Source organism: Chaetura pelagica, unplaced genomic scaffold, assembly GCF_000747805.2.
Source record: "Chaetura pelagica isolate M959 unplaced genomic scaffold, ChaPel_1.0 scaffold311, whole genome shotgun sequence".
Taxonomy (NCBI): domain Eukaryota; kingdom Metazoa; phylum Chordata; class Aves; order Apodiformes; family Apodidae; genus Chaetura; species Chaetura pelagica.
This window is the reverse complement of record NW_009952152.1, coordinates 37722-61495: the sequence shown is the minus strand read 5'-3', so window position 1 is coordinate 61495 and position 23774 is coordinate 37722. Positions and strand designations below refer to the sequence as shown.

The window sequence follows — 23774 nt, the reverse complement described above, 5'->3', positions numbered from 1 at the left end:
CTTTGATCTGTACTTCAACCTCCAAAAGGTTCTAAGGCCAGAACTCAGTATTTGGGTCTTTCTTTCCTAGTATGGAAGGGAGGTGCTTGGATGCTAGTGCAAGATGCTGGTTACAGCAGAGCCTCAGCTGGTGTTTCAAAACAATAACTAAAGATCCCCAGTGCTTATAGAAAGCTTTGCAACGTGACCCAAATTTATCTGGGCGTTGCTTTCCCTTGCCTGGGAGCACAGTGGTCCCATGATGATCTGGAGTCATGCTGCTGTGGAAAGGGGCAGTGACACTTGTTCCTACTCCCTCCCTTCCCTCAGCATTCCTGTGTGTGCTGTAGAGCAGCCATGTGGATCAGGAAACTGCACTGGCTGAAAAGTGCCTCTGTGAGGGGAAAAAAGCAGCTTGGAGACAGATCATCTTCCTGATCCTGGGGATTGTGTGTGGCTGCCAGTGGAAGGGAGGGAATGGGAACATGCAGTGGGAGCCAGGTGGGGAAAATGAGACTGCTCTCTGCCTGTAGCAGGCTAGATTTGCTAAGCCAGTTGTGAGACCTTTCTTTGTTGTAGAAAAAGCTCATCATCATCCCTTCTTCTGCAGAGGACTTGATGTGACTGAATTTTTAATGGTAGGTTTTTAAGGAGGCCTGGGCTGCGTTGGCGTGAGCAGTTTGGGAGTGTCTGATTCCCAGTAATGCTTCTAATTTTGAAGGATTTTACAACCACTGGGTTGAAACACGTGAAGAGGTGTGAAAGGGCTTGAAAGCATGAAGTATTCCTGGGAATCTCATTGGCACAAGTCAGTGGCTAATGCTGGAGGAGGACAGTGTGTGCTCTGTCAACAAGCAGATGTTTTAAGCTAAATTTGCAGACAGAGTAGCAGAGTGCACACAGTCACTGCAGCTCAGTTGATGAATGCAAGTTCATTAAGCCACCATACCTTAATTGCCTGTGACTTCTCCGTGCCATAGAACGAGGGCTACTTGACAAAATTCCATCTCTTGCATTTGGCTTCGTCTTCACTTGGAAATACATGCACATTTGACATTGCTTAAAACCTTTGTCTGAGTTCCAGGTTTCTAAGCATGTCATGCAGAAATGGGGATCATTAATTGATGTATCCATCTGGTCACTAGTGCAGTTTCAGGAAGTACTCTGTGGAAGGACTGCCACTTATTTGTAATGCTACTGTAAAAGTTGATCTGCAGTGCTCTGAGTTTGGGAGGGTTGCTAGATCTGATTTTTATGCATTTTCCTCCCCCCCCCCCAATGACATGGAGAACTAGCAGCTTTTCATTTTCTCATGCCACTTGGTCCAGACTGTGTACTAATGTGCTAGTGATTAACTTGCAACCTTGCAGTGCCAAACTCTCCAAAGTTAGGAGGCTGCCAAAATTGTGTTGTTCTCCTCAGGAGCTTTTGTGTTCAACACTGGTAGGAATTCAGACAGCCTTTTACTGCAATTACATCTTTGTTATAAGCAGTTCCCTTAAACTCTTAACAAAAAGTATTGTTGATGGTTTTCCATGGTTCTTTTGCTCTGGATTAAATTATTGGCAGTGAATAGCTAGTTTAAAAAAAAAAAAAAAGTAAAATAAATTAGTTTGAATCTCTCATTTCTATTTTGCACTTTAGAGATCGATATTTAAGCTGCTTTGAGAATTAAAATAATAAATTGCTGGAGTTGGGCATGGAGGGGACACTCTTCTAGACACCAACTCCTCTGTGAGTGAACCTGGTAGGAAACTGTTCCCTTCTGTCCCAGATGTGCAAGAGCACATCTCTTAAAAGCTCTTGCTTTTAAGTGTTCATCAGAGGCTGGTTGCCATGGCAAGGGGGCAGCCCTGGGGTATCACAAGACTCTCCCCCTGTGCACATTGTGATCAGTGTGTGCTGGGGGTGCTCAGCATCGCCCCGGGGTGGCTGCTGCAACCGAGGCTTGTTTAAACATCGTTTCTGACCTTAGGGAATTGGAACTACAGCTGTAAAATTAAGGTTAAGAAGCTCTTTGAAACAAGGCTGCTCTCTGCAACGTGTGAATGTGCCTGCCCAGGCTGCTGCAGGGGAAAAATCCGACCATGAAGGTCTTCACCTTCCTTTAGCCCCAGGAATGTTTACCTGGGTCTTTCCTGTGACTTTCCTAGTACAGGTTAAAAAGGTTATAAAGTAGCAGAGCTACAAATTCAGCTACACTTAGGAGGACTTTACAGTTGGGAGAGGAGGAGAGGGAAACTCGATCTCCATTGTCAGCTTTTGGCAGAAGATCTGCATAACAGGCATTCTTCTGTATTTCTCAGTTTCAGTAGGTTAGAACTATGATCCTGAAGTCATGGTATTGTTTGTCTTCCATATCAGATTGTTTCCATTAGGAGCTGTAAAAAGATACAAATGTTTTTCGTTTGCTGTGGTCATTTTAAAACACAGGGAGGGGGGAGTGTTTCTGCATTCTTGTTCTGATCTTTATCAGGCATTTCTCAGGTTTTCATCTAACCTCTGACCACAGGCTGACAGCTCAGCATCTGCAGGCTGTCCAGGAGCAGGGCTCCTCCCAGGCAGCCCCACAGCAGTTTCTGACAGGTATTCAGCCCCATCCTTCCCTCTGACCGAGGTCACCAATGTGCTATCTCAGAACAGGAGGTTTGTTGTCTGGTTGGACTCTGAAGACAGCCAGGGTCAAAATTCATCAGATCGGAGCGATGCAGGCAGCTCCACTCCCCACACCTGGGGAAACCACTTTTATAGGATCACAGGCTGGCTTGGGTTGGAAGGGACCATAAAGGTCATCAGGTTCCAACCTCCCTGCTATGAGCAGGGACACCTCCCACCAGCCCAGGCTGCACAAGCCCCATCCAACCTGCCCTTGGACACCTCCAGGGATGGGGCAGCCACAGCTTCCCTGGGCAACCTGGGCCAGTGCCTCCCTACCTTCATGGTGAAAAGTTTGTCCTGATGTCCAACCTCAATCTCCCCTCTTTCAGTTTCAAACCATTACCCCTTGTCCTCTCACTGCCCTCTCTGATGAAGAGCCTAGCCACATGAGCCTTTTGGCCTAGTGTGTTGTATGTTAGTGTTCCCTTAATATCTTCTCTGCAACTCTCTCATGTCTCTTTTTCTGCCTCAATGTTCTGCAGTTCTAAGAAGAGAAGTGAAACCTGTCCTTTTTGTTGCTCGTTGCCCAACACTTACTGGCATTTTGATGTCCTTGGCATGTATTCTGTTTAAATGCTCTATCTCACCCCTCTTACAGTTGATTTAAAAAAATCTTGGAACTCCTCAGCACAGACTAGTAGTCTAAAGTTCTTCTCCTTGGTCCTGTATGTATTTTTTTCTTAAATTTGTTTCTCTACTCCATTCTTTTTACAACTAAAATTGCTTTATTGTAAGCATTTATGTATTATGTACCCAAGCATGGTGGTTAACTCTGATTAAGAACTGAGCAGAGCACTCTGAAACCAGTAGTTAAGACTAATGCATTCATGCAGTTTCTGCATTGCTCTTCTCTGTGAGCAGAGGTTGGTATTAACTCTGACTTAAGGCTGAAATAATAATATTCCAGTATAAACAGCACTTGACATTTTATAGAACATAAAAACATGTTTCCTGCTACTTTTGTCACATATGGAACAACTTAGCTGAACATTTTGAGTGCCTGGGCTGCCCCTGAAACTGAACACCTGGGGTTTTGTAGTGATACTTGAGCATGGAAAACAGGTCATTCTCTAAATTAAATTGTTGTTTCTAACAAGCTTTGTCATTCAGAATTCCTTGTAGTGAGGAAGTTGGTGTAGTGTTACTTTTTTCTTTAAGATGTTTACCTCTCTGTATCCCAGCACTTCCCACTTTTCTGCCCTTTTTTTCCACAACTATCCACTTCAGTAGAAAACTGGAGCTATTCACTGGATCTTTCTTTCTAGGCCAACTCTGAAAGTACCTGAAAAGGTTGCCAGACCCTTGCTAGCATTTCAATATCCTTCAGACTGGTCCCTTTCAAAATTACACTGAACTGCCAAATGTTTATTGGAGTGTAAGTCTAGAATTACACCTCAGAGTGTCTGCACAGGAAGATGCATTGTGTGTCCAGGCTTGCCAGGTTTGGTAGCTGAAGATGCTGCTGCAGAAAGCATTGTCTGATTGTTCTGGGGCAGATCTGGGTTTCCAAAAGGAAGCTGGTGATCCCTGGGGATGGGCACAGAGTGGCACAGGCAGCAGAACATGCCAGGTGAGGTTCCACAGGCACAGCTCTTCCCCAGCTTTCCCACTTCCCAGTCCAGCCTCAGCACTGGGCACTGCAGGAGCCTTCCCTGCCGTGTCCTAGTGTAGCATCCCAAGGGATGGGATGTGTGGCAGAGGTGGAAGGAGCCATGGAGCTGGTGCTTTGAGCTTGTGGCTGTACAGGCTGGTGTAAACGTGGTGGATTTGTCTGAAGCAAAATAAGGTACCATGGAACTCAGGCAGTGGGTGGCATTCTGTTGGTTGCTGGAGTTTATATCGTTCTGGATTGTTCCAAATCAGCTTTGATTTGTTCAGCAACTACAGTATATTGTTGGATTCAGCTGATTCAGTTAATTTTAAATGTTTGTGAGTTATAAAAATGTATCTGGGGGTTATTTTGAACCAAGTAGTCTCTTTTTCTGTTTCAGAGGTACATGCCACAGGGTTCAACTATCAAAATGAGGATGAAAAAGTTACTCTCTCCTTTCCCAGTACTCTTCAGAAAGGTAAGAGCTATTTTAATGCTTTTTACTCGCTTCAACTGTTTTCAAGATGTTTGCACTTGAAAAGGCTGGAGTAGGGCAGCTCTGTCTTCCCTGAAGATTCTGACTGGGAATATGTGGTGCTCCCTAGGGAGTCTGTCCACTATATGTCACTTTGTGAGTCTCTGAAATTGAAAGTGTTTCACTAATGGTGAGGTTTGCTTCAAACACCTGAGGTGACTCTGTTTACCTGCTATTGGGAGTGAGGCTCAGAGGCTTTTTGTGTTAGCTGCTGCTGATCTGGTTTCTCTTACCAAGAATGAGCTAATCTGAATTGCTGCAGTATCTTCCTGGGCCTGAAGGTGCTGATTCTTTTGAAACTGCCACAGGTTTTTTTGTTGGCTCTGAGGAGTCTGTCGACTGGAACTCAGCTCTTCAGTTTGAATAAACCAGTTTTATTTCTTCTCGAGAAACACAAATATGAAGATTCTAGGCTGATCAAACCTTAGTGTTTCATTCTGTGGGATATTTTTGTGCTGATCAAGATCAGGTTCCCCCTTTTGCACTGAGACATGGAGGGCAGAATAAATCCTGAGACTAATTGACTTAGGAGCTTGAGTGCAGCCACTGCTCCACCTTGGCTTGTGGAGTGTGTTTCAAGAGGATGTTGTTATTATTCAGTCACCATCCTGTACTTCTGCAGACTTCACTCAGATGTAAGGATTGTAGGATTAGACTTCTCAAGTGGCTTTAGCTTAGGTCTGGTTATTGCCTTGTGTGTAGAAGGTTCTGCAGCAGCCTCTGATTGTCCCATCAGTGCTGAAATGCTCTGGCGAGTCTGGCTTTGCCTCCTGGCTCTGCTGGAGCTTGTTTCATGGGCAGAGAGGGAAGGGTTTGAGGGAAGCTGGCACAAAAGTGGTGGGTGGAGATGAGCTGGAGGGACATCTTATTTCAGCAGGGCAGGGGGCCAGCTGAGTAGCCTGCCCTGAAGATCCAGACCAAGTAAACGTTCTGTTTGGCGCATGCAAATAACAATGTCCCATCTGTTTCTGTTGCAGGGACAGGGACACTAAAGATAGACTTTGTAGGGGAGCTGAACGACAAAATGAAAGGGTTTTACCGAAGTAAATACACCACCCCCACCGGAGACACCCGCTATGCTGCTGTCACCCAGTTTGAGGTATGGGCTGTATCTTTGTTTGCAGGGAGTGGCCTTCTTAGGGTAGGATTTAGGATGAGGAGAAGACACAATTCCCTAGCTTTTTAGCTACACCCTCTGGGTAAATTTTGAGAACTAGAGGGGCTTTTTTTGGCTTCTTGCTCTTGGTGTGGCTGGGTAGGAGTAAGAGCAGCCTTCCCATTGCAACGTGAAGGTCATTAAATTCTGGGTCTGGCAAATTCCCCAGTCAAGGATCATGCTGATGAGTGATGCATCATTTATATACAATAGCTGCAATGTTTTAAGAGCAACTGTTTATTTAAATGTGGTCAAAGACCTCTGTGTAATTTTCCTTTTTGAAGCATAATCATTTTTTTTTTAATAGATTGTGTCTTTATCTCAGTATCTTAACGACATCCAAAACGTGAGCCAGATACTGTCTCAAGTATTATGTAAACCCTGGACATAAGGACAGAATTTTATACCATATTGTAATTCCAGAGTTATCTGCCTGATTACATAAAACCATGGAGGAGCTACCTGGTGCAAATAGAACATTTCTGGGGTGCAGAATATAAATAGGTGGTCTTGTGTGTATGGTCTGTGAACGCCTGGGTGCTCTCTGCTTTCACATGACTGAGCTTTGCTCCTCTCATGACTCTGCTAAATTTTGCTCAGACTGTAGAATTCCATCAGAGCACAGAGAGCTTTTCAACTGCTTTTTTTTTTTTCTTAAACCCAAGAGTGAAATAAGTTATCATGGGAAGAATAAAATGCTCTAATGCAGAGGTCAAGAGTGTCAGTGAAGAGGCTCTGCCAGTGACCAGGCATCATTCCCTCAACTTCTTGCCTGTAAAATGTGCTGAATTCTTCTGTGTTTTATTGCCACAATCTCTTGTGATTGATTTGTTTAATGGTCTTATTTCCTCCAGGCTACTGATGCTCGCAGAGCTTTCCCTTGCTGGGATGAGCCTGCTATCAAGGCAACATTTGATATCTCTTTGGTGGTTCCTAAGGACAGAGTAGCTTTGTCAAATATGGTAAGTTCTTGATGGGCAGGTAAACAGTGTTTTAAATGAAACTGTAATAATGCCAGTTGATTATTTCATAGTTACAGAACCCTAGAATCACAGAATCCTAGGGGTTGGAAGGGACCTCAAAAGATCATCAAATCCAACCCCAATAGTATGTCTTGGTAACAGACACATTTAGGAATACAGACTGGCTTGCTGACTGTCACTAAGCAGCTCTGTGTTGAGAAGACTTTTAAAAAGATGATATTGTGCTGTCAGATGCCAGCACAAAACCCAGGGAGGTTGTACAAACCACAGTGGTGTCTGGGTTTTTTTTCTCTGTGTAATTTTCCTTTTTGAAGCATAATCATTTTTTTTTTAATAGATTGTGTCTTTATCTCAGTATCTTAACGACATCCAAAACGTGAGCCAGATACTGTCTCAAGTATTATGTAAACCCTGGACATAAGGACAGAATTTTATACCATATTGTAATTCCAGAGTTATCTGCCTGATTACATAAAACCATGGAGGAGCTACCTGGTGCAAATAGAACATTTCTGGGGTGCAGAATATAAATAGGTGGTCTTGTGTGTATGGTCTGTGAACGCCTGGGTGCTCTCTGCTTTCACATGACTGAGCTTTGCTCCTCTCATGACTCTGCTAAATTTTGCTCAGACTGTAGAATTCCATCAGAGCACAGAGAGCTTTTCAACTGCTTTTTTTTTTTTTTTCTTAAACCCAAGAGTGAAATAAGTTATCATGGGAAGAATAAAATGCTCTAATGCAGAGGTCAAGAGTGTCAGTGAAGAGGCTCTGCCAGTGACCAGGCATCATTCCCTCAACTTCTTGCCTGTAAAATGTGCTGAATTCTTCTGTGTTTTATTGCCACAATCTCTTGTGATTGATTTGTTTAATGGTCTTATTTCCTCCAGGCTACTGATGCTCGCAGAGCTTTCCCTTGCTGGGATGAGCCTGCTATCAAGGCAACATTTGATATCTCTTTGGTGGTTCCTAAGGACAGAGTAGCTTTGTCAAATATGGTAAGTTCTTGATGGGCAGGTAAACAGTGTTTTAAATGAAACTGTAATAATGCCAGTTGATTATTTCATAGTTACAGAACCCTAGAATCACAGAATCCTAGGGGTTGGAAGGGACCTCAAAAGATCATCAAATCCAACCCCAATAGTATGTCTTGGTAACAGACACATTTAGGAATACAGACTGGCTTGCTGACTGTCACTAAGCAGCTCTGTGTTGAGAAGACTTTTAAAAAGATGATATTGTGCTGTCAGATGCCAGCACAAAACCCAGGGAGGTTGTACAAACCACAGTGGTGTCTGGGGTTTTTTTTCTAAAAAAAAAAGTCTTAGCATATGTCCTGCCACGTGCTGCTTGATTGAGAGTGACTGTGGGGGAAAAAAGAGCCTTTGCATGTTTATAAAGCTGTTAGAGCTACAGGAACAGACACAGCACTGGAGATAAAGAAGTTTTCTGCCCTAGAGAGTATTTTTACCAAAACTGGGGTAGAACGTGCAAGCAGAAGCACCTCTGTCACAAATACCAGTGGGTGTTTCCAGGTTGTTACTCTAAATATGGTGCCAGTATTTCTAGAAGGTGTTGCTGGAGAAGAGTAAGTCAATTTAAAAACAGACTTTTTAAATTCCAGCAGCTAACTTCCCTGGATACCTGTGAAGTCCTGCCCTGCTCCCTGACCACATGCTTGTGGTTTCTGTTTCAGAATTTGAAGTGAGAGCCTGGTGCCTTGTTGAGGTGTGGTTACATTCTCTTGGGAGGAGAGAAACTGATAGCTGATGTGTTCAGCTGCCTTTGCAGTAATTAACTGTAACATCTATTTTATAAAAGTCTCCCTCCAGTACGTGCTGGGGCACTTGTAGTTAGGAGGTGAGCTGCACCTTGGGCTGTGTTTTCAAGTCATAAAAAGTCACCATGGAATGGTGAAGGTTGGAAAGGACTCTAAAGATCACCAAGTTCCAAACCCCCTGCTCAGAGCAGGGACATCTCCCACCAGCCCAGGCTGTACAAGCCTCATCCAGCCTGCCCTTGAACACCTCCAGGGATAGGGCAGCCACAGCTTCTCTGGCTCAGTGCCTTCCTGCCCTTGTGGTGAAGAATTTCCTCCTAATGCCCAACCTGAATCTCCCCTCTCCTAGTTTTAACCCATTCCCCCTTTTCCCATCCCTCCCTGCCCTTGTCCCAAGTCCCTCCCCAGCTTTCCTGGAGCCCCTTCAGGCACTGGAAGGTGCTCTAAGGTCTCCCTGGAGCCTTCTCTTCTCCAGGCTGAACACCCCAGCTCTCCCAGCGTGCCCCAGAGCTGCTCCAGCCCTCGTATCATCTCCATTGCCCTTCTCTGGACCCTCTCCAACATCTCCCTGTCTTTCCTTTCCCGTCCTTTCATTTCAAAAGTGTGACTCACCATGATGCAATAGTTCTTTGAATGGATTGTGTAAGACAGTTTCGATTCCATGGCATTAACCCCCTCCCTTCCCTGTTGGAAGAACGTGCTGGACCGGAAGCCCTACCCGGACGACGAGAACCTGGTGGAAGTCAAGTTCGCTCGCACCCCCATCATGTCCACCTACCTGGTCGCCTTTGTGGTGGGAGAGTATGACTTTGTAGAGGCCAGGTCCCTTGATGGGGTCCTGGTGCGTGTCTACACTCCTGTGGGCAAAGCAGAACAAGGAAAGTTTGCATTAGAGGTAAATGCACTCGGGGGGACTGTGCCATCTCCGACAGGCTGGATCCAGCTCTTCCCAGTGCTCACTGATCCATGCAAAGCTCAGGAGGGTGTTTTACCCCTTGGAGTGACTGGGCTTGGGATGAAACAGAGTTTCAGTGGTGGAAAAGCTGATCTCTGTCATGATGGAAACACAGGGTTTCATTCAGCTCTGATTTGGTGGTGGAGCCTGTGGTCCAAAGGCGCTGAGAAGCACTGAAGGGTGGGCTGGGAGGAAAAAGGGGTGGGAGTCTTCTAAAACATTGTGCTCTGGAAGCTGGGAATGGGGCTTCAGAAAGAGATCTTGTGGGTGCAGATTTCTTAGGCTACTTGCAGTCATAAAATGTCCAAGTTTTACCAGTTGTTCCAAGTTAACATTTATCCTCTCATTTCTTACAGGTTGCTGCTAAAACTCTGCCTTTTTATAAGGACTACTTCAATGTTCCTTACCCTCTTCCTAAAATTGATCTCATAGCTATTGCAGACTTTGCTGCTGGTAAAGTAACTCACTTTATTGATGAACTGTAGTTTATTTGAATTTTAAACATTTAGGAAGAGGTGTGTATCAATATCAATAAACCTTTGTATTTATTTTATAAAGGTGCCATGGAGAACTGGGGCCTTGTTACTTATAGGTATGCTGTTAAAATACTGTCTTTCCCCCTCTTTGTTCACTAATTCTTGGAAGTAATTGGAGTAGTTTTAGGGAGCTGTAACTCTTGGGTGTCATCCCAAAGGAAACTGAGTAAATACCTTCCACTTTTGCTTCGGTTTTTGGATAATTTTAACTTCTGTGCATTGTTGTACAAATCTTAGGGAGGCAAGAATGAGCTTTTGCAGCTACTGTCCAAGGGTGTGGGATTTTTCAGTGTCTGGCAGCACTGCCTGTTCTGCAAGAGAACTTTCTTGGCTGCTTTTTCCCCCGTAAAACTTATGTACTTACTGACACAGCTGGAAGAGTTTCTTATTTTGTGTTGTAGGCAAGTTGGTAAAATTAGCAACCACAGTGTAACCATGTGGACATGAGTAAATCCAAAATATTAACTTGCCTTCCTTTTCAGTTGCTTTATTATTATTTTTTTGTTCATCTGATCAAGCCTTTGTACTTTTGCTTGATATTTTTACATCATCTGTGCTCACTGTTAGAATTAGTTCCCTTCATTTTGTACAGCTTTGATCTTGTAACCTTGGGACTTGAAATTGTTTGAATTTCTTCTTTAATTTGGCTTTTAAAAGAAAAAGAATTGAAATGGAAATTGGAGCCCAGGTTTAAAAATCTGCTCATCTGTTTATCTCAATCCTGGTGAAATCTGATATTTTACTCCCTGTGGGGGAAAAAATAAATGTCCTGGATGAGTAGAAAATTTTTTTTAAGCCTTAATGATGCTGTTAATTCCCCCCATCCCCTGATTGTCAGTTTGGCCCCCTTGCTGGATCCCTCTGGGGACAGAAGGTTGGCACAGTCTGCAGGCACCACCTCTCTTTCGAGGTGCATGTTTTTCCCCTGGGAGTTGCAGCATTCCAGGAATCCCTGGTGCCTGCCCCACCAAGTGCCACCCGTGGCAGGTGCTGGTGTGAGTGTGTGTGAGTGTGTGCCCTGCCTGGAGAACCTTGTGCATCAGTGCAACATGGCTGATTGTGCACCTGGAAGAGCTGGAATTCCTGTGGGAATGGGGGAGGCAGAGAAGCCTGGCTGTGCAGGCATCATGCAGAGCAGGGGCAGTTGCAGTTAAGGTTCCTAGCTTTGGTAGGTGAGCTCTTTTTAAAACAAAGTATAAACTTTCTTGTTCCTGCCTGGGTTTTTGCACTTGTCTTCTTGCATGCCAGAAGGAATTACTGCTCCAGAGCATTCCAACAGCTGTGGGACTTACCAAAATCATTGAATGACTAAACTGAAATAGCTTTGGGGTTTGTTTTTGGTTGATTTTTTTTTTTGTCCAGTTGTTCTGATCACTTTTTAGCTTGCTTAGGTAATTTAACCTACTTTTGATTGTATTTTTTTTTCCCTAGGCATGTACCACTCTGCTCAGTTCTCTTTCTCTCTTGAACACAGGGAGACTGCATTGCTCATTGACCCCAAAAATTCCTGTTCTTCATCTCGCCAGTGGGTTGCTCTGGTTGTAGGACACGAACTTGCTCATCAGTGGTTTGGAAACCTTGTGACTATGGTATCTAACCATTATAAGTTCTTCTACTTGTCTTTGACATGTGCTTCATATCATGTGTGTGTTTGAGTGCCCCTTAACAGCAGGCATGCTATTTCTGAGACATAAAGTAATTAATTATCTGAAATACTGCTGTATTAGCACTTGAGCAGTGTGTTCTCTAGAAGTGTTCCTAGATCTTTTCAAGGTGAAGTAACACTCAGTTGTTTGAACATAGTCTTGGTCAGAGCTGAGCAGGTGTTCCATGGGAATGAATCAGATTAATCAGAAGCAATAGAATCATGGAATGGTGAAGGTTGGAAGGGACCTTAAAGATCATCAGGTTCCAACCCCCCTGCATGGGCAGGGACACCTCCCACCAGCCCAGGCTGCTCCAAGCCCCATCCAACCTGCCCTTCAACACTGCCAGGGATGGGGCAGCCACAGCTTCCCTGGGCAACCTGGGCCAGGCTCTCACCACCCTCACAGCAAAGAATTTCCTCCTCATGTCTCACCTCAAATCTCCCTCTCCCAGTTTTACTCCATTCCCCCTCTTCCCATCCCTCCCTGCCCTTGTCCCAAGTCCCTCCCCAGCTTTCCTGGAGCCCCTTCAGGCACTGGAAGGTGCTCTAAGGAGCCCTGGAGCCTTCTCTTCTCCAGGCTGAGCCCCAGCTCTCCCAGCCTGTCTCCAGAGCAGAGCTACTCCAGCCCTCCCATCATCTCTGTGGCTCCTCTGGCCTTTCTCCAACATCTCCCTATCACTCCTGTAAATAATAATTCACTTTGTTCCTCCCAGAGAGGCACGTTTCACTCAGGCATTCACACCAGGCTGGTGGGTCAGTACCAACCCAGCATTGCAAATTGTTCTGGTCCTGTAGCTGAGAAGTTGCTCAGTAGTAACTTGCACACTTTACTTTGGATAGATGGGCAGCCTGCTCTCTGAATGGTTTGAATTTTAAGTCATCTTGGTGGGAATAAGAGCATATCTGAGGCAGCAGGACTGAAATCTATAAATAAATTCCATTTAGTGCTAAAAACTGAACCCTGGATCTGTCAGAGCTTCTGCTGTTAACAAATGGCTCCAGCTTACTGTCTTAATTGGATCTGACATTCTTTTTCCCAAAACCCTGCAAACAGATGCTTGAATCCAAATATTTCATAGGTTAGGAAGTTTCTTGGATGGTAAGAAACCAGTGTGTTTGCTAAAAAAGTCTGGCTTCTGGAGCCCAAATCTGCATTTTTCTGGCTTTTGGGCTGTCTAGGTGGAGTGTGAGTGAGTAGAGGAAAAACCCCACTGTTAAATATTAATTATAACACCAAGCAGAGGTTTTCAAATTTTTCCACAGTGCTGTGCCTCTTAAAATCTAGTCAGCTGAATCCCTTCCTGTTTGTGGTAGCACAGGTAGGACAGCAACACAACATTTAAATGGCAAAGTAGCAGAAAGTCATATATTTTTAGCTTTTAGTAGAGTTGAGCAGCTGGAAGCAGGGAGAGCCCAGCATCATGTGGCTGGACACCACTGCAGGATGCCAGCAAGTGCCCTGGGGACCAGTAATGACCTGTGAACTATTTGTGGTCCTTCTGACCATTGAGAACTGTGGCAGGAAGCTGGAGATGAGCATCATTTACAAGAATTCCTAAAAAAAAAAAAAATGTATGTTGAATAGGCTTTTTATTTTCCTTCTGCAGTTGTAGGTGTTCCAAAAATGTTCCTCTTTGCTTAGTACTTTATGTTCTGTGATGCAACATGAAAAGACATTCCAGTGTTGCTTCTCAGCTCCCAGAACATCAGGTTTTTCTCCTCTGTGCTCTGAGGTGCTCACAGCACAGCAGGAAGCCCCAGGAGCACCACTGGTTTAGCTTGCCAGTACTAGATATTACTGGCCAGCACAAGATGCCACTTCTTCTATGGCAAAGAGAAATGAAATCAGAATAATTCCAGGGGAAGAAAGAGATTTGTGAGCAATTAGTTTGCCAGAGGGGAAAACCAGGGAGGTTAAAAGGTTTAGAAGTCCAACCTAATTGCCCAAGAGTCTGTGTTGCAGTTGCCTTAATCCTCTGGCACCAATCTGTGTGTATTGGAACCTTGTCTTGGAAACAGATGCCATCTGAAATATAAAAGAAAAAATTGGATGGTCTCCACTCTAAAAATAAAGCAGAGCTTATCTGTCTAGTTTCACTAACAGCTTTCCTTGTGGAAACTCCCCCCTCCCTGGGGTGAACGTTTCATTCATGGTGGAAGCAGAGGTTCTTTGTGGAGCAGCTCACTGGGCTGATCCTGCATCCTGGGAAGTTCTTTTTGCCCTGTCACCAGAGCCCTGCAGGTCTGGGCTCCCCCCCCATCACATTTACAGAGTGGTTGGTAAGAGCAGTTATGGAAAAGGGTGTTTTCTTCCTCAGTTTCCTTATCTCGCCCACTTCAGTTCAGCAATAGAAGGAGGGAAGAATTTCAGAATGTCAGGGTAACATTCTTATCTTAAAAAAACAAAGCCCACCTCTGGCTGGAGAGGAACAACTTTTTTTTTTAACTCTTTGCCAAATTCCAGGTTTGCACAGCCTGGAACACTGCTTCAGACTCCAGCTTTTCTCCTGGGCATAAGCATATTCTTCAGGAAAAAAGCAAACCCAAACCCAGTCCATCTCCTGCAGCTGCTGCTGTTCAGTTTGGTTGTGCTGCCCACAGTCCTGCTGCCTTGCTGGCCTTGTGTTCCCTGACTCTTCTCCCTGCTCCAGTGGACATTCCTGGCTGTTCCCTCAGTGGCTCTAGTCTGGTCTCCAGGAATTCCACTTGTACCTGGTGCAGTTCTCTATGCAGAGTTTCTAGAACTTAGATCAGTCCCTGGGTGCTGGTGACTCTTCTTAGTTTGATGACTTCTTTATAGAGAGGAATCTGTGCTCAGAAGTGTTACCTGTATCTCTGATCTGTACTCAACTAGGCCATTAGCAGCTTCTCTGTGCTGGAAACTTCTTGTTGATTAAATGAAGCTCTTGGGATTTTGTCCTTTATTCTGCCTTCTTATCTTTCCAGGAATGGTGGACCCATCTCTGGCTGAATGAAGGGTTTGCCTCCTGGATTGAGTACCTGTGTGTGGACCACTGCTTCCCAGAGTATGACATCTGGACTCAGTTTGTTTCTGCTGATTACACACGAGCTCAAGAGCTTGATGCCTTAGACAACAGTCATCCCATTGAAGTAAGTTCTGTCTGTGCTCTTGGTTGTCTCCCTTTTTTCCTTTTCAGCTGGGTGTAAACTTCTTTCCTGTCAAGAAATAAAAAACAACAACCTTTGCAGTCATTCACCATGCAAAGGAAAACCCAAAGTTGCATTTAATTTGTGGGGTTTTCTTCTACTTGAATTAGTACTGAAGCAGTGAGGTTTGAGGGGCTGAAGATGGCTTTGTCTGGAGTTTTTTTTTCTACTCCACTGACTTGACGTGGCAAAGTTGTGATTGAAACTCATTGTTATTTGTGTTTTGTGTTGCTTTGTGATCTTAAGTGTGTAGTTTTCTGGCACATGAGCACAGTGAAGTAGCTACTGACTGACCCCAGTGCTCAACAGCATCAACCAGAGTGCAGCACAGCCCAGAGCCCAGGTACCAACCTTTGCTGGGCTTCTACTTCTTCCTGCCTGTGGCCACCTGAGGTGTTCTAGTGTTTTGTTCTCCCAGAGCTGAGAGTGATGCTGAGTCTTGAAATTAAGTAGGATCAAGCTGGGTTTGCTGCTTTGGAAAGAAGGCAGTAGTTGGGCATGAAGAGAAGGCAGCAGCAAGCTCAGTTACAGCAAAACTGGGAGCTTTGCTAAAGGAAAACTCCCCTTTAGTTCCCAGAGATCATCATGAATAAGTTTTCAGGTGGCTTAGGGCATGTTTGGTGGCTCAGATGTTGGGAGCTGCCCTTGCTTTGTACAACGGGTCATTTTAGAGCCACTTACTCATCGGGTGCATTTCCTGACTGTGTATTGTTCACCGTCCCAGAGCTGAACAACTGCCACTGGTTGTTGGGGTTTTTTTGGCTTGTGGGGTATGTGTTGAACCAAAAGACTGAAGCAAGATCCCTGAGTTTATTTGCTTAAATATCAAAATCTGAATTTAAACATGTTTAACCTGCCAACCAATCCTAACCCAGCCATGTGTGACTAAGTTTGGCTGGGGTGCAGAGATGCCACTAAGACAATTTGCCTGTGCTTTCTTCAGTGGGAAAAGTCAGCTCCTTCAACAGCAGGTCAAGGAAAATAGTATTTTATGGCAGTTAAAGCTGTTCTCACTGTCACTTCTGCTGTTTCCCACAGGTCAGTGTTGGCCATCCCTCTGAAGTAGATGAAATATTTGATGCTATTTCTTACAGCAAGGGAGCATCTGTGATCCGAATGCTGCACGACTACATTGGGGATGAGGTAAAAAGATGGGTGTTAAAAAGCCAGATGTAGATTGTCAAACCTTTGTGCAGTTAATACCTTAAAAAAAAAGTCAATAATCTGTGTATTCTGTATTTTGAAAACTTTTATCCTGTTTCTATTTGGGTTCTATTTGAGAAATAAGATAGTGGGAAAACGTGGAAGGAGATAGAGGTGTATCTGCTGATCCTAACATTCCTTGGTCAATTCCTGGGTATAAATGCAGCACAGAGGGAGGACAGACAGGACCTCTGCTCTGGTGCCATCACATGTCAACTTGTGTGTTCCCAGGACTTCAGGAAAGGAATGAATTTGTATCTAACGAAGTTCCAGCAGAAGAATGCTGCAACAGGTAACTTGGAGGCTGGGCTGTGCTCAAGAGGAGTGGTTTCTGGAGACTCTTTAAAGTCTTGGATTCTTAAAACACCTGGGAGAACTGAAATGCAAGGAAACAATTGGCTTGGTTCCAGTTTCATACCATGTGTCCCCTGCACAGCCAGAATTCAGCATCTTCCAGGGGTTCTGGTGTCTCAGGAGGGTGTGGCTGGGGATCATCTGAAAGGGCTGCATTTACTGCTGATGACCACATCTGCCTTGGTCTCATTTAGAAGTGGGGCCTGTTGCTTTGCCAAGTCAGCCCTTTGCAGGGTTCCTGGGGCAGTGTTGGTTGCAGGTGTGATCAAACAGCTCCAAGTCTTGCCTAAAATCTCACACCAATTTCTGCTCTTGAACCTTTTTTGTGTATCAGGCATAAATGTGGAAGGGGAACATCATGCTCTGTCAGCCAAAACCTGCCTGTGTTTGCTCAGCTCTTTTGATGTGATACATAAAACACTTAAGGAAAAGATTCTTCTATTTCCTGGTTTGAATAATTAATGCTCATTTTTATTATGCTTCATCACAATGTGTATTGATTGAATGTTTTTTTAGCAGCAAAGAAGCTTTCTGCTCCCCTTGCTCCCCATCAGTGGTTTATATGATTTCCTTTTTCTTGCCTCTCACCTCTTTTGAAGGGCAAACTGGAGCAATAACACAGCCCCCCACCCTCCTAGAACCCTAGAATGGTTAAGGTTCGAAGGGACCTCAAAGATCAGTGTCCAGGGAATGTCTTTAATAGTGTCTGATGTGGCAAGACTTGGGGAGTCCTTAGTGAGACTTTTCTTCTGCAGAGGACCTTTGGGACAGCCTGGAAAAAGCCAGTGGTAAACCTATTGCTGCTGTGATGAACACATGGACCAAACAAATGGGATTTCCACTCATTTACGTGGAAGCTGAACAGGTAAATAGAACACAGCACTTCAGATCAAAGGTTCTGCCTTTTAACTGTGTTTTGAGATCAAGCTTAGCAGTGGCTGATGGTTTCAGAAGTTCCCTTTGATGAGGAGGCAGTGCAGGGGGCTGCTTTGTTTGGGGACAGATGTGTTTCTGAAGGGAAGTGCAGCTCACCTGAGGAACCCAGAGCAAAGGGACCTGGAGCTGTTCCATGAGCTTGGATCACATGCTTGGGTTTGCTGACAGGGCCCAGAATGTGTGCTGGGTGGGGGGAGATCTCTGAGCCCCCCCTGCCACATGTTTGGCTTCTCCCTCCAGCTCAGTCATGTTTATTCTACAAGATTGCAGGGTGAGGGAGGTTTGCTGGCTGAAAGCTGAACTCAAGACAACAAATTCAAATGAGAAATGGGGCATGTGTGTGTTATCAGTGACAGTGATTCATGCTTTGGAATGATTCTGGAGGTAGCTGCTTTTTCTGGAGCAGAATGGAAGTGACTGTTTAACAGAGGGCACAGGAGCAGCAGGTGAATATTCTGATCATTCCTTTCGCTCTTTTTCCTCTTTTTTTCCCCTCAGCAAGATGATGACAAAGTGTTGAAGTTAGTCCAGAAGAAATTCTGTGCCAGTGGACCATATACTGGTAAGCTAAGTGCTCAGAGCAGGAAGGGAGGGGTTGTTGTTGATGCAATAGCAGCAGTGGTGAGAGGTGAAAGAGCTGCAGTGCAGAACAGGCAGGTGCTTGGCTTCAGGTCTTGAGGGATTTGTTAAAACTCTAGAAAGCCTGAGGATTAACACACTCACACGTGTGGTTTCCATGTCCTCCTTGCATGGAAAACTGCATTCACCTGCAGCCCTTGGCTCAGTTTTCACTCTGAGGTGCTTCTCTTCTGATGTCCAGTTTAAGGCCAGTGCTGCCATCTGAGGAGCTCTCTAAGCTGCTGGTTTTGTAGTAGTGCTGAAATAAAAACACCACATATGGAAGCCAGCTCTGTCTGTGGACACAGATTCCACCCATCTTCCATAGGAATTTAGATGTTTGGCTTGAAAGCTCAGTTAAACAGAGATTCTTGAGTATTAACTCTAGAACTGCCATTTTCCTTCAGATTTGTGCCTCTTTAGCTTTAAGTTTCAGTACCCTTGTTCAAAATGCTGCTGAACTTGTTTGAACATTAGGCAGAGTTCCTCAGAGCTGTGTGCATACTTCTTTTTTCCTCAGGCCTTTTTATGGTTGTTTCTTGCAGGGGAGGATTTCCCCATGTGGATGGTCCCCATCAGTATTTGTACAAGTGATGACCCCACCCGTGCCAAAATGCAAATATTGATGGACAAACCAGAGCTTACCTTGGTCTTGAAAGATGTCAAACCAGAGCAGTGGGTGAAGGTGAGTGCTCACAAAGGAGAACACATCCCTGTGAGTAAGTTTGTCCCTGTAATGTTCCCTTGCATTTCACTTTTCTCTCTTTTTCCCCCTTGCAGTTTTGTGTGTCTTGTAGGAAGAGGCCTCTTGTGCTGCTGTTGAATGTTGGCTCCTCTCTGCAGTGCTTGCTCAGCCCCTTCCCTCCCAAGAGCAGTCAAGACAATCCAAACTTGAACCTTTTTAGGAATCTGAGCCTGGAAAACCAGTGTGCAATTAGGGCAGCTTTTGAGTTGAAATGTGGTGGCTTTTTTGGTATCCCATGGCAACCACAGTGTCACAGTTTAACACAGGGACACACAGCTTAGTTCAAGCCTATCCTGAGCAAAAATTGTCCTGTTTATCTTTCATTAGTGGGAAGGTTTTCTGCTGGCTATTGCCAGACAAGATCTGCAAGTGAAAAAATTCACTGTTGGAGTCTCCTGCAGTCACTGCACTTAAAAACTGAGCAGCTGGCTGGGGTTGAACAGCACTTGTCTCTAAGCTGGAGCTCTGTTCTGATTCTGCTTTTCACTCTGATTTAACACTAAGGGTCTCTGAATATGAATCAAATATTCCCATTTAATGAGCATGGGCATCCCTGCTGCCAGGCCTGTCATTTCTCTTGAGCCACCCTCTCTGTGCCCTCCCTGCCAACAGGGGGGTATAAAGTGAACAATTGTGAAAATGCCCTGTCTAAAGGAGGGTAAAGTTTGGTATTTCTTCCTGAGAAAGCAACAGCCCAGCTCAGTCCAAGGTGAATTGTAGGACTGCAAAGATCAGTCTGTGAGGTTTATAGTCAGTGGTCAGGACTGGAGGTTGGGCTGAGTGGTTGCAGCAGCAGCAGAGGAGTGACTTCCTGATCAGCTCAGCAGTGTTTATGGTTTATACCAACCACAATATTTGACCATCCATACTAAAATGCAAGCAGGTAGCAGCCTGTAGCCTGGGCAGCTCATCAGACTTACTGCCCATGACTTGTTTTTGTGCTGGGCAGAGGTGCTTGCTCTGCCTTCTCAGGAAAAGGGTTCTATCAAGATGGAACAGAGCAAGTTGCAGGAGAGTTAAAGTTTTAAAGTTCTAGCATCTGTTAATGGAGCAGCTTGTAGGGGAGAGTTAAGGTTCTAGCATCTGCAGTCCCTGTGGTTTATCTTCTCAGTGCATGACCACAGTTAGGAGTTAACCCTAGGAGAGAAGTTTCTCATTTCTCCTTGCTCCTCGTTTCTCTCTTCTGCACCTCTGAGTGAGCATTTCTTTGAAATGTTCAGCCTTTCTCCCTCACTTCTGCCTTGTTCTGTCACTTTATTTAAATGACAGTGCCTGACTGCTCTGAGCTGCCATGCTTGGAGACATTTCTAGTGGTTCAAAGGAAAAAAAAGCATTTCTGTGTTTGTTCCTTGCCTCTAATTTGTGACTCTCTTGGCAGTTAAACCTGGGAACAGTCGGGTTTTACCGTACTCAGTACAGCCCTGACATGCTGGAGAGTTTAATACCAGCCATCAAAGACCTCTCCCTACCCCCCGTGGACAGGCTTGGCCTGCAGAATGATCTTTTCTCTCTGGTAAGCAAGCATTTGCTGTTCTGTCCTAATAGTCAGAGCCACAGTCCCTGCAGGAATTGGTGTCTGAAGAGTCACTCTCAGTTCCTGGAGGCAAAGTGCCTTGGGGATTACTGCATAAATTTAGCTCTTAACTAGCTGGACAAGTTCTAACTTGTATTCCAAGACTCCAACCCTGTGGAAGCACTGTCTGTGACTCCTCTGTTGCACTGTTCGACAGGAGTGCATTCTGCTCTAGGTTGTCTCACATCATTCAATGTTTTGAGAACCTCTTCAACTCATCAAAAGAAGGGGATTTTAATGATCCCCTCAATGATTTTATCAAACACTGTCCATCCAGCACCCTGTGCTTCATCCAGCTGGGCTTGTTAAAACTGTCCCCCACTTGAGGAGGTGGCTGTTGGGGAGTCCTAGTGTTTAAAAACAAGGAATTACCCCCAAACAGGTGTAGCTACCTCTGAACAATAGCCACTGTATTTTTGGGTTGTACTTTCTGATTCTTGCTGGTCAGCAAGAATGTGGAAACTTTTAAATAGCTGGGTTTGACATCCTGCCTCTTTAGCCCCAAAGCTCATAACTTTTGTCATTACTTAATTGAAGGGGTTTGAAGCTGTAACTGAGTCATTTCCCAAGGATTTCCAGACTATTGTGACCAAAAAAATGAGCAAATAATCCACATAGGAACATTGTGTTAGACTCCTAGTTGGGTTTCAGTTTTAATCATGTTTTTATCATAGGTGAATATAGCTTAGATAATAAAAATTGATCTTCACCTCTTTTCCAGTACCATAAATTACTGGTCTGGTTCCAGATTATCAAAAATCTGAGCAATCTGGTTGGAGATACCTCCTGTAGGTACTATGGACTGCAGTAAGCATGGAACTGTTTTCATGACCCTCTGGAGCAATTAATACACCACTTTCCTGGCAGAGGTGGCAAGGCAGTGCTCCTTGTTCTGCTAATTCATGGGAAGCAGGAAGCAAAAAATGCCTCCTGCAGTTTTACCCTCTCCATGTAACAAGGAGCAAAAAATACTTAAAGTTTTTTAGTTAAAGTAAAACTTTGGTGGGTGTCATAGGAGAGGGGGGAAGGGGGATTTGTTTGGGGTTTTATTTTTCCTTGCCAGCACTGTTGCAATTTTGTGAAGTCACTGAATCTCCTTGTCTTGTTTCTTGCTTTGCAAAGTGTGCTTATAGTTCTGTAGCTGCCTCTTTGTAAAGGGCTCACCTGTGGAGAAGCAGCCTTGTGTGCTGGTGTGAACTCACCTTGGCAGGAGCCCAGCACAGAGAAAAGAGCTGCTGGGCAGGCTGGGAGGACTGTCAAATAATGTGATGAGCTGTTCAATGTCTTCATTCTGCTTTGGAAGTAAGATTAATGTGGTGTCTTTTCCTCTCCCAGGCCCGAGCTGGAATCATTAGCACTGTAGAGGTTCTAAAAGTCATGGAAGCTTTTGTGAATGAGCCCAATTATACTGTGTGGAGCGACCTCAGCTGTAACCTGGGAATTCTCTCAACTCTCTTGTCCCACACAGACTTCTATGAGGAGATCCAGGTGTTCGTGAAAGATGTCTTTTCACCCATAGGGGAGAGACTGGGATGGGACCCCAAACCTGGAGAGGGTAGGAAACTTGTGCTGTGAAATCCAGTAGTGGTTTTGGAAGCCTCATGTGTAAATGAGTCATCAAGATTTTGGGGAAGGGGAGAGAAGGGAGGAAGAGGAGCCTGAAGTAGGCATTCCAGGGGCATTTGTATCCTTTGAAACCAAGCAGACAAACACAATAGCTCCTAAAACCCCTTTGTTATCAGGTACAAGTTAAAATGGTAAAGCTTTTCCCTATCTGGTCACCAACTGATACAAATTCTTTCCTTCAGTTTTGCATCTGTGAGAGTGCATGAAACTTCTTAGCTTACAAGGGTGGAGAGCCATGGATGTACATGATTACTGCTCTTAGTCCACAAATGGTTAATATTACTGACTTGGCTCAGGTTACAGGTCCAGCCTGTTGTGTTTGGGCTGGAATCATCTTCTCCTGACCCTCTTGCTGTAGAAAAATAAATGTATTCTCCAGCTGGCACCAAGGAGAGTGAGAAGAGGCCTAATTTCTTTAGATACCTTCATGCATCTGGAAGGATTGTTACACAGCTCTGCCCTGGTCACTCTGGGTGGAAGAACACTTAATTTAATTGCTGAACTGTGTCAAAATAGTGACTTTTTTTTTTCCATACTCACTCATCAGGTCATCTAGATGCCCTTCTGAGAGGTCTGGTCTTGGGCAAACTGGGCAAAGCTGGGCACAAGGCAACATTAGAAGAAGCCCGACGCCGATTTAAGGATCATGTGGAAGGAAAACATGTTCTCTCAGCTGACCTGAGGAGTCCTGTAGGTCCTTGTACATTGTGCTTCCCAAAAGACTGTCCCCACTCACTTAGCAGTGTGCTCTGAACTCTTGTGTTTCCAACTCTTGCAGTAATTGAATCAATTCAGCCTCCTCTCCGTGGCCAATACTTGCTCATCATTCATAAGCTCAGCTGTACCCACAGCAGCTGCCACAGGACAGCTCTGGTCTCTAGATGGTGTTGCTTTTTGGGTTTTGAAAACTGTCCAAGTGCAGGGCTGAACCTGAGCTGGCTTCTACTCAGTTACACCCTTCCATGACCAGCCTGCATCCTCCAGGCTGAAAAGGACTGTGGAAAACTGCAGGGATCCTGGAGGAGCTCTGCAGGTGTCAGCTCAGCCCTTGCAGAGCCTAAAGTCTCTCTCTGGTGGATGTTGGACTGAATGTCTGTGATGTTGGCCCTCTCTAGGTGTTGGGTGGTACAAAGATTTCTTCTTCCTGGTGTTTTGCTGTGGTTGAAAGTACCCAAATTATGCTGAAATTGAGGAAGAGGGTGAAATGGAGGAGTTGATGGGTCTTTTAAAAATCCTGTCTGAAAACACAGAAGGGATCAGTGCTGGTCTGATCTGTTCAGTTGTTTGAGGTCTGCCATAAAACATAGGAATTGATTGTAGCATTTCTAAAAGTGTGGGTTTTTTAAAGGACTTTCCTTATTTATGCTCTCTTAGGTATATGTAACTGTTTTGAAGCATGGAGATAGTGCTACCCTAGACACTATGCTGAAGGTGAGTGCACACACTGTGGGTAACTCTGCCAGCTTATGCAATGAAAAGCTAAATATTCCCCTCTACAAGTTATTTTAAGCTGCAGTTTATCTGCACACAGGCTCAATCTGATGTTCTGCAGATGATGTGAACACTGGGGCTTCGTGGTGCTGTCCCTTGCTCTGTGTCTGGTGTGAAATTGCCACCTAGTGGATGTTGCATCTGTATTTTAGGAGGAATTTTCACTGCTTGGAGGCAGGGCCCTGCTTGACCTTACCTAAACAGTGGTGAAGATCAGTTTATGGCTAATGGTCCTTCCTGCT

The 23774-nt window shown here is 44.8% G+C and overlaps 1 protein-coding gene across 1 annotated transcript in view; it reads left to right on the top strand.

The window, feature by feature from the left end:
* LOC104397035 (puromycin-sensitive aminopeptidase) overlaps positions 1–23774 on the top strand; it is a 30618-nt gene that overhangs the window by 3365 nt on the left and 3479 nt on the right. Inside the window, exons 2-18 of the mRNA XM_010006947.1 lie at positions 4629–4706; positions 5741–5862; positions 6774–6881; positions 9374–9574; positions 9991–10087; positions 10193–10226; positions 11645–11759; positions 14765–14929; positions 16025–16129; positions 16421–16481; positions 17299–17408; positions 17978–18041; positions 18643–18782; positions 20221–20355; positions 21751–21970; positions 22589–22731; positions 23416–23472. Of these exons, the coding sequence (XP_010005249.1) occupies positions 4629–4706; positions 5741–5862; positions 6774–6881; positions 9374–9574; positions 9991–10087; positions 10193–10226; positions 11645–11759; positions 14765–14929; positions 16025–16129; positions 16421–16481; positions 17299–17408; positions 17978–18041; positions 18643–18782; positions 20221–20355; positions 21751–21970; positions 22589–22731; positions 23416–23472 (1955 nt within the window). The remainder of the gene's footprint in view (positions 1–4628; positions 4707–5740; positions 5863–6773; positions 6882–9373; positions 9575–9990; positions 10088–10192; positions 10227–11644; positions 11760–14764; positions 14930–16024; positions 16130–16420; positions 16482–17298; positions 17409–17977; positions 18042–18642; positions 18783–20220; positions 20356–21750; positions 21971–22588; positions 22732–23415; positions 23473–23774) is intronic.